This window comes from Lathyrus oleraceus, chromosome 5 (genome assembly GCF_024323335.1).
Source record: "Lathyrus oleraceus cultivar Zhongwan6 chromosome 5, CAAS_Psat_ZW6_1.0, whole genome shotgun sequence".
Classification (NCBI taxonomy): Eukaryota; Viridiplantae; Streptophyta; class Magnoliopsida; order Fabales; family Fabaceae; genus Lathyrus; species Lathyrus oleraceus.
This window is the reverse complement of record NC_066583.1, coordinates 269,781,007-269,790,745: the sequence shown is the minus strand read 5'-3', so window position 1 is coordinate 269,790,745 and position 9,739 is coordinate 269,781,007. Positions and strand designations below refer to the sequence as shown.

Here is a 9,739-nt window from a genome sequence, read left to right as displayed (position 1 = left end):
TTTTGTAGTTTTTAATTTTTTTTCTAATTGCCTCTTATTTTAGGGGGCTGTTGTTATGTTGATCTACCTCTAATTCTCCGAATTTGTTTAGTTACTCTTGTGTCTTTTATATTTCTTTACAATCTTACTGTCTCTTATAAAGTATTAGACTTTACGATTATCGCCGCTGAAAAATAATACTCTACAAAAAAAATGTATATATGTATTGAATATATTTATTTTACAAAAAATAATGTGTATATGAATTTTTTTTCTACAGACACATATTATTTAAATTTTTGTTTTACATTTGTTCATTGTTACTTGTTTCGTTAGAATGGTAAATTTTTATAATAATAAAACATTTTCTCTGTCCTAAAATATAAGAGAGAGAAAATAAAAATTACGCTTATTAAAAAAATAATAAAAATTACTCTTATTAAAAAAAATAAAAATATAATAATTTGATTAAAAATTTTGTGGTTTACTTTAAATAAATTATTTAGAAAGATATACAAGATTTAATTGATTAATTGATTGTTAAATAGAGAAAAGATGAGAGAGAGAGAGAGACAAAATTTAATATAATATACATTTAATTTTATCATGAAAGTTGATTTTTTCATATAAGAAAAATGTATTTTTTTTCCTTATATTTTGGAATAGAGGAAGTATATATGAGATTGGTATAACATAATTGTTTAATTTTTACTTATAGGATATTAAACCTGAATCGATTTAAATTTATTTTGATAATAATTTATAATCAATTTTTAATATTGGATATTTTAAATAATGTTTAATTTTTTATTAATAAAATATTTATATTATTTTATATTTATAAATAATTTTACTAAATGTTGGAGTTAATCTTCCATTTTTATCTTCTATAAAATACAATAAAAATGACAGCTAGTGGAAAGAAATGATAGCTCTTCTAGTGATATTTTAAATAAATAAATAATTTGAGACAAATAAAAAAAATGATAGCTCTTCTTAGACATAAATATCTTTCATAAACACTATTACAGAAAATACATATAATGATGATTGCGAAACACATATCATTTGCACGTTTGTTGTTAAGTAGTGTGTGATTGTATGTATGATGGTTTTCATCATGGATGTGTAACCGTGGTTATAAGTTAGATAGTTATACATATCACAACGGTTGCGTTAAACAACCGTGGTGATATATATTTAGGTCAAAGACACGGTTACAAAGATAATCGTTGTGAAAAACACCTTGAGTTTATTATAAAATAGGTAGATTATTTATTTTTCTCTAAAACCTCACTAAACATATACAATCATTAAAATGGATGAGGAAGATAATTTGAAAATTTTAATTATTTTTGAAAACAACTTAAAAAAACCATTGTTTTTTAAACTGCATTCATGCCATAATTCATCTCTTGCTACTTAACATATAGTATTTGATTCAATTTATCGAATTATTCAAAATAACAATTTATTATGCAAAGCATCAATATAATGACTAATTCAAAATCATCATCATCGCTCTCATCATGATTAATTTAATCAAAAATAAAAATTATTATGATGATAATGATTAAAATGATTCAAACAGCTATTATAATAAAGATTATTACAATGACAGAGATGAAGATCATCGCTGTCTATCAGTACAATTTTTAAAAGTGGAGCTTTAAACACTAAAGTCAATTAGTACTAATTTCATACTATATCATCATGATCATAAAATAATTTAAAACATCTTTGAAATCAAACATAAATAAAAAATATTCATTAACTGTAAGGAAAATTACACACCTTCCTAAAGTCAATTGAAAAGGCACAAACTCTATTTTTTAAAAATAGACACTAATATTTTCTATGCACAAAAGTTATGGGTAAAATGTTACCGATCCCTATAATATTTATTACTGTAAGTATAATTTCAATTATTTCAATTGTTACATATTAAATTTTTTAGTGTTCATAAGAAAATATATTTATAAATTTGATGAGTAGTTTTAAAAATTTAGTATTTGTTTTAATAGACTTTAGAAAAATTGTGTATTAGACATCCATAAACTAAACAAATAGCCAAAATTCATTTTCATCACATTTCAAACAAACCAACAAAAAAAAACTATTAAATTTCTCCCGCAAACCATCACATCTTCTAGTCAAACGATTGATTAACAAAACCTATTAAAATCCATGGATGATATCTTCGCCCCCTTCGTTCTCTTGTTACTTCTATCATGACATACACAATAGTATTAAAAAATATGATCATCATTAACATCATCGTGTTCATCTATATACTCACCTAAATGTCTAAAATATTTAATATTCTCATAACATTTATATTTTCAGACATAACAAGATTATAACACATACGAACGTCAAGGGATACAAGATTAGGACAACCATCAAGAATAGCAACTAAACCATCATTTGTGAGCTTGTTTTCCAAAGTTCAAGATGTTGTAATCCGGACATTGTTTTTGCGATAGCAAATGCTTCTTTGTTGCATTTGAAACCTTTGTACGAAGTGTAATTAATTCCTTTGTAGGTTCGATTGAATTTCAGTGTTTTCAAAAGTAGACAATTTTGATTAATAACTTCAAGAGAATCTTTGTTTAAGTCATTGAATGAAAGTTGAAGTTTCTCGAGTAGAGAAAACTTTTTGGCACCATCACTAAATACTTTATCTGAAATTTTGAAGCATTTTCAGATCCTAATACATTGCAGATCGGTAGTTCTGTATAAATTAAGTCAAACTTAAATTGAAAAAATTGATTGATTAGAAATAAGAACAAATCCTTAACATAAAAAAAAACATAACAAAATATTTGAACATGAAAACAAAAATAAGATAGTAGTATTATTACTTTTCAACTATTTTTTTATGAGTTCATCGGTAGCAAAATACTCAAATTAATTTCTTCAACATGATCACAACCTTGATGAAGAGCATACATACAAATCTTCTCTAAGTTATAAGGTAAATTGAGACCTTTGATCATTTCAATGCTCCTCCACATGCTAGGGTCCCTACAAATGTTCCTCCATATAGAACATACTTGACGTGCATTCATCACAATTTCTACAGGACCAAGCAATTGAAGTATCTTTGATGTTACATCTTTGGGAAGTTCAAGCCAATTTGGAACTACCTCTATTAGGTCCTCCAATTTCATTACCTTAGTTGGCATTGAACTCGAAACCATTTTGCAAATTCAAAGCTTGATGGCTTGAGATTTATTTGAGTGTTTGTGTGATGATATAGTTTCACATTTAAATCTACATGTATATATACTTTCACCTATGAACTTTGTATTTATAAAATACAAAAAATAAGTGTAAGTTAATGGAGAATAATAAATATCACAGTGATATTATAAAGGAACAAATAATTTGAGACAAATAAAAAAAATACTTATTGTGAGATGGAGGGAATAATATTTATTAACTAATACAACTGTTCTAGAATTAGTTATATCTATGTGTGATAGCTGGTACAGTTAATTAGATTAGTTGGCACAGTTAGTTGGACTAGTTGCTTGCACTACAAGCTACTTCTATAATAGCTTTATGTTGTATATATACTGAATGCCAACTTGATCAACGCAAGAGGTTTCACTACACTTTTCTTCCATGGAGTTGCAATATCATAATATGATATCAGTCGCATACGATCCACAGTCAATTTCTTAGTTTCTCCTTCATCTTCTTCATCAATCACTCTTCTTTTCCTCTTCTTCTTTACACCTGCAAATTCTTCCTTTTTTTCTTTTATTTTGATCCAATGCCATCGCGCGTTGCTATGGTTGCACAACAAATCACCAATGTTGATGTTGATTTTGTTTACTATGTTCAACCTAGCAAGGTCCAAACACGGTTAGTATCACACCGCAATTGAATGGATCTAATTACATCTCATGGTCTAAATCCATGCAATGTGCTTTTGGTGAGAAGAATAAGCTAGCTTTCATTGATGGTTCCATTACAGTTCCTGATATTTCTGATCTGAATCACTTTGCATGGGAACGGTGTAATTGTTTGGCGCACTCATGGATCATAACTTTTGTTACAGCTCCACTTGGTCAGACTATTGTCTTCTTGGAAAATGCTTTAGATGTATGGAATGATCTCAAAGAACTGTTTTCCAAAACTAATCGTATTCGTGTATCCAATCTCAGAATGGAGATCAATAATCTCAAGCAAGCCTCAAAATTTGTCCCTAATTGCTTCATAAAAATGAGACGATTGTGGGAAGAATTGAATTCTCACAGACCTATCCCAACATGTATGTGTATTCATCCATGCCGTTGTGAATCAATGTGATCTGCACGAGAATTTTGAGTTGAAGATCAAATTATTCAATTTCTAACAGGTTTAAATGATAAGTGTTCAGTGATTAAGACTCATGTTCTGTCAATGGATCATATACCCTCTATCAACATAATCTATTCTATGGTCATTCAAGAAGAGAGCAACAATGTTTCCCTACTCTCAAAACTTGATTCTATTCCTGACGACACCAATATTTTGATCAATGTCTATGATGCAAGAAAACCTTATGGTAAGGTTTCTAATTCAGCTGGTGGCTTTCATCAATCCAAGAAAGATGGCAGAATGTGTTGAATAAACTTTAAATGTTATAGTTAATGGGCTTTTTAATAATAATAAGTTAATGGAGAGAATTGGAAGGTCAATAGACGGTGGGCAAATTAATAGTATTTACTAGTTATTATAACTCCTAGAATAGCTAAAGTTTCTTTGTATGTATAAAGTCCAAAATTGTATTCTAATAATATACAGAAGTTTACAAACGAATCGTTTCTTCTGACAAATTGGCATCAGAGCTAATGGCAAACATGATAAATCAAATGCCGTTGCCACGGCTAACGAAGTCAAATTACGAAAACTGGAGTATCCAAATGAAAGCTCTTCTCGGATCTCTAGACGCGTGGGAGGTGACCAAAGATGGGTTTGAAGAACCAACAGATGTTGAGGGATATACGGCAGCTCAAAACAAGGCGTTGAAAGAGACGCGATCGAAGGATAAAACGGCACTATACATGCTGTTTAGGGCTGTTGATGAATCAGGCTTCGAAAAGATTGCCGGTTTGACTACGTCGAAAGAAGCATGGGACACGCTGGAGAAAGTGTTCAAAGGAGCAGATCGAGTAAAGCAAGTTCTACTCCAAACACTTCGTGGCGAATTGGAGAGGATGCAGATGAAAGAGTCAGAAAATGTATCTGACTACATCACGCGTGTACAAAAGGTGGTGAACCAACTCACCAGAAATGGCGAAACAGTAACTGATGCACGAGTTGTCGAAAAGATTTTGAGATCTTTAACAGATAAATTTGAGAATATTGTGTGTACAATAGAATAGTCGAATGACCTTTCGACGCTCGCAGTCGAAGAGCTCGCTGGTTCCCTCGAAGCACACGAACAACGAAAGATGAAAAAGAAGGAAGAAGGAGTAGAGGACACAAATCAAACCAAGGAGCAAATCAAAGACGAAAAGGTACTCTTTTCTCAAAATTTTCGAGGAAGAGGACGTGGTCGTGGAGGACGTGACAGTGGTCGAAGTGGTAGAGGCAGAAACTTCGACAGAGGACAGTCGATCCAGCAAAATTGGCGTGGCAGAAGACGTGGTTAAAGAGGTGGTAGGTCGAACTATTCCAACTTTGAATGCTACAAGTGTGGGAAGTATGGTCATTATGCGAAGGATTGTAACTCATTCAAATGCTATAACTGCGATAAAGTGGGACATCTTGCAAAAGATTGTCGAATCGAAAAGAAGGTAGAAGAAACAACCAATCTAACCTTGGAAGCTGAAGCAAATGAAGGTTTTCTCTTGATGGCTCAAAATGAGATCAACAGAAATGACAATGTTTGGTATCTTGACTCAGGAGCAAGTAACCATATGTGTGGTCACAAACACTTGTTTAAAGAAATGAGAAAGATTGAAGATGGAAATGTGTCTTTCGGAGATGCATCGAAAGTGAAGGTCGAAGGCAAAGGAACGATTCGTTACTTGCAGAAGGATGGGTTGATTGGATCAATTCAAGATGTTTACTATGTACCAAATCTTAAAACCAACATCTTGAGTTTGGGACAACTTACAGAAAAATGTTATTCGATACTTATGAAAGAACGGATATTGCATTTGAAGGACAAGCTGGGACATCTGATTGCTCGTGTCAAAATGGAGAAAAAACGAATGTACAAACTGAATCTGATAAACGTTTGAGAAAAATGTTTACAAGTAAGTGTCAAAGACAAAGCGTCACTATGGCATCTACGTTTTGGTCATCTACATCATGTTGGTTTAAAAAGGTTGGCGAAAAAGAACATGGTGCATGGACTACCAGATATGGACTATGAAGGAAAGTTTTGTGAAGAATGTGTGCTTAGCAAACAAACAAGAACTTCATTTCAAAAGAAGGCAGAATATCAAGCTAAGCATATCCTTGATTTGATTCACACCGACATATGTGGGCCAATCACGCCAGAATCTTTCAGTGGCAAAAGGTACTTTATTTCCTTTATCGACGATTACTCACGGAAGACATGGGTTTATTTCTTGAAAGAAAAGTCTGAAGCATTCGAGGTGTTCAAAAGGTTCAAAGTAATGGTGCAGAAGGAAACCAACAGACATATTAAAGCAGTTCGATCAGATAGAGGTGGTGAGTATACTTCGACAGCTTTTATGAAGTATTGTGAAGAGCAGGGTATAAGGAGATTTCTAACTGCAGCATACTCACCTCAACAAAATGGGGTGGCTGAAAGGAAGAATCGAACAGTCCTTGACATGGTTCGTTCAATGCTTAAAAGCAAGAACATGCCAAAGGAATTTTGGGCAGAAGCTGTAAAATGTGCCATTTATGTTCAGAATCGATGTCCACATTCGAAGTTAGAAGATCAAACACCACAAGAAGCGTGGAGCAGATAGAAGCCAATTGTTTCTCATCTCAAAGTATTTGGAAGTGTGGCTTATGCACACGTACCAGATCAACGAAGAACGAAACTTGAAGACAAAAGTCAGAAATACATACTCATTGGGTATGATGAGAAAACAAAAGGGTACAAGCTATTTGATCCCATAAGAAAGAAGGTGATAGTGAGTAGAGACGTTCGAATAAACGAAGCAAGTAAGTGGGACTGGAACAGTTCGACAGAAGCTGTTGTCGAAGTTGAGGAATCATCTGTCGCTGTACCATCAAATATTTCGACAAAACTTGAAGATTCTGACAATGAAGATGAACCTATACAACCCAGAATGCGAAGTTTGCAAGATCTGTATGATTCGACAAGTGAAGTTCACCTTGTATGTCTCTTGGCAGATGCTGAAAACATCAGTTTTGAAGAAGCAGTACGAGACAAGAAGTGGAAAAGTGCCATGGACGAAGAGATGAGGGCGATTAACCACAATAACACTTGGGAGCTAGTTGAATTGCCAAAAGGTAGTCAACCCATTGGTATAAAGTGGGTATTCAAGAAAAAGATGAACGCTCAAGGAGAAATAGAACGATACAAAGCGAGACTTGTTGCGAAGGGATACAAACAGAAAGTAGGAGTTGATTATGACGAAGTATTTGCACCTGTTGCAAGAATGGAGACAATTCGATTACTCATATCTCAAGCTGCTCAATTCAAATGGCCAATATTTCAAATGGATGTCAAAACAGCTTTTCTGAATGGTGTACTAGAAGAAGAAGTCTATGTCGAACAACCACTCGGGTACATGAAAGCTGGAGAAGAGAAGAAGGTAATGAAATTGAAGAAAGCGCTATATGGGCTGAAGCAAGCATCGCGGGCATGGAATACACGTATCGACACATACTTCAAGGAGAACAGGTTCGAGCAATGTCCGTACGAACATGCCCTCTATGTGAAGAAAAATGGAAGGAATGTATTACTTGTTGCTCTCTATGTTGATGATCTTAATTTTCTGGGCAGTAATGATCAGATGATAGAAGAATTCAAAAGCACAATGACACGTGAATTCGAGATGACATATTTAGGCCTGATGAGATTCTTTCTTGGTCTAGAAGTTCGACAAGAAGAAACAGGAATCTTCATCTCACAAGAAAAATATGCAAAAGAAATCTTGAAAAGATATAAGATGGAAAGCTGTAATCCGGCTTCGACGCCAATGGAACCAGGAACAAAATTGTCGAAATTTGATGAAGGAGAACGTGTCGAAGCAGGAAAATATCGAAGTTTGGTAGGAAGTCTTCGCTATCTCACATGTACAAGACCAGATATCTCATTAAGTGTAGGCATTGTAAGTCGATTCATGGAGGAGCCAGTTTACACACATTGGAAAGCATTGAAGCGAATTCTGAGGTACATCCAAGGAACAATGTCACTTGGGATGTTCTACTCGAATTCAGACAAATACAAGTTGGTTGGTTACTCTGACAGTGATTGGTGCGGAGACATAGACGATCGAAAAAGCACTTATGGATATGTGTTCTTCATGGGAAATACTGCATTCACTTGGCTTTCTAAAAAGCAGCCAATAGTAACTCTTTCGACATGTGAAGCAGAATATGTAGCAGCATCCTGGTGCGTTTGTCATGCAATATGGCTCAGAAGGTTGATGAGTAAAATGGAGCTAGAACAGAAAGATGCAACAATAATACAGGTTGACAACAGGTCAGCAATTGAGCTAGCAAAGAATCCAGTAAACCATGAAAGGAGCAAACAGATTGACGTTCGCTTCCACTTCATTCGAGAACACGTGAAGGAAGGAAATGTCGAATTGAAGCATGTAGCAAGTAAGGACCAAGCAGCTGACATTTTCACAAAACCACTATCAAAAGAAATCTTCGACAGAGGCAAGAAGTTGATAGGCATGATGAATAGAAGAAACATTTAAGTTTACAGAGGAGTTTTGTTGAATAAACTTTAAATGTTATAGTTAATGGGCTTTTTAATATTAATAAGTTAATGGAGAGAATTGGAAGGTCAATAGTCAGTGGGAAAATTAATAATATTTACTAGTTATTATAACTCCTAGAATAGCTAAAGTTTTTTTGTATGTATAAAGTCCAAAATTGTATTCTAATAATATACAGAAGTTTACAAACGAATTGTTTCTTTTGACAGAATGTGCACATATTACAATAATGGATTTCCTCCAAGTTTTGGTAAAAAAATAGGTATCCACTCATGCTTCTAATGTTTCAGATGATGATATTCAATCTGTAACTTCTAATGGTGAAAAAGGTGTATCAAGCAACCAGGTTGCAGGTATCACTCAAGAGCAATATTCTCAACTCATTAGCTTGCTACAACAAACAAACTTGATGCCACATCCTCAAGGTTCTGTCATCAATCCTAGTTCCAATCATATATCAACTTCAGTCACTCATTTTGGTCATTCACCAATTGAGAACTTAGGTAGTTCACAAATTTCAACATTATTTTATTCAATGCATGTCAATTCTCCTTTTCGGATCATTGATTCAGGTGCCAATGATCATATTTTCTCTTCCCCATATTGGTTTAGCTCATATCATTAATATCAACCTGTTAATGTTTGCTTACCTAATGGCTATATTGGTTGAATCAAATGGCTCAGTTACATCCACAAATTTTTAATGATAATAAATCCATTTGTGATGTTTGTCATTTTGCTAGACATAATAAAATGCATACTCTTTAAGTAATTCTAGAGTTGCTCATGCATTTGAATTGATACACTTTAATATATGGGTCCTCTTAGCTATCAATTGTATTCATGGTCATAAGTATTTTCTC

General features: G+C 33.3%; 1 protein-coding gene and 1 pseudogene across 1 annotated transcript; one reads left to right on the top strand and one right to left on the bottom strand.

Annotated features, from left to right (window-relative positions):
• Positions 1-2,144: 2,144 nt before the first annotated feature.
• LOC127080151 (putative F-box/LRR-repeat protein 23) lies at positions 2,145-3,182 on the bottom strand (annotated as a pseudogene).
• A 4,914-nt stretch (positions 3,183-8,096) lies between these two features.
• Positions 8,097-8,855, top strand: LOC127080150 (secreted RxLR effector protein 161-like). Its single transcript, XM_051020482.1, has one exon. The coding sequence runs from the start codon at positions 8,097-8,099 to the stop codon at positions 8,853-8,855; it is 759 nt and encodes a 252-aa protein (XP_050876439.1).
• The last annotated feature ends 884 nt before the right edge of the window (positions 8,856-9,739 follow it).

What these genes read in the sequence shown, in the direction of transcription:
- LOC127080150 (XM_051020482.1), top strand. Translation starts at nt 8,097, where the DNA reads ATGGAAAGCTGTAATCCGGCTTCGACGCCAATGGAACCAGGAACAAAA.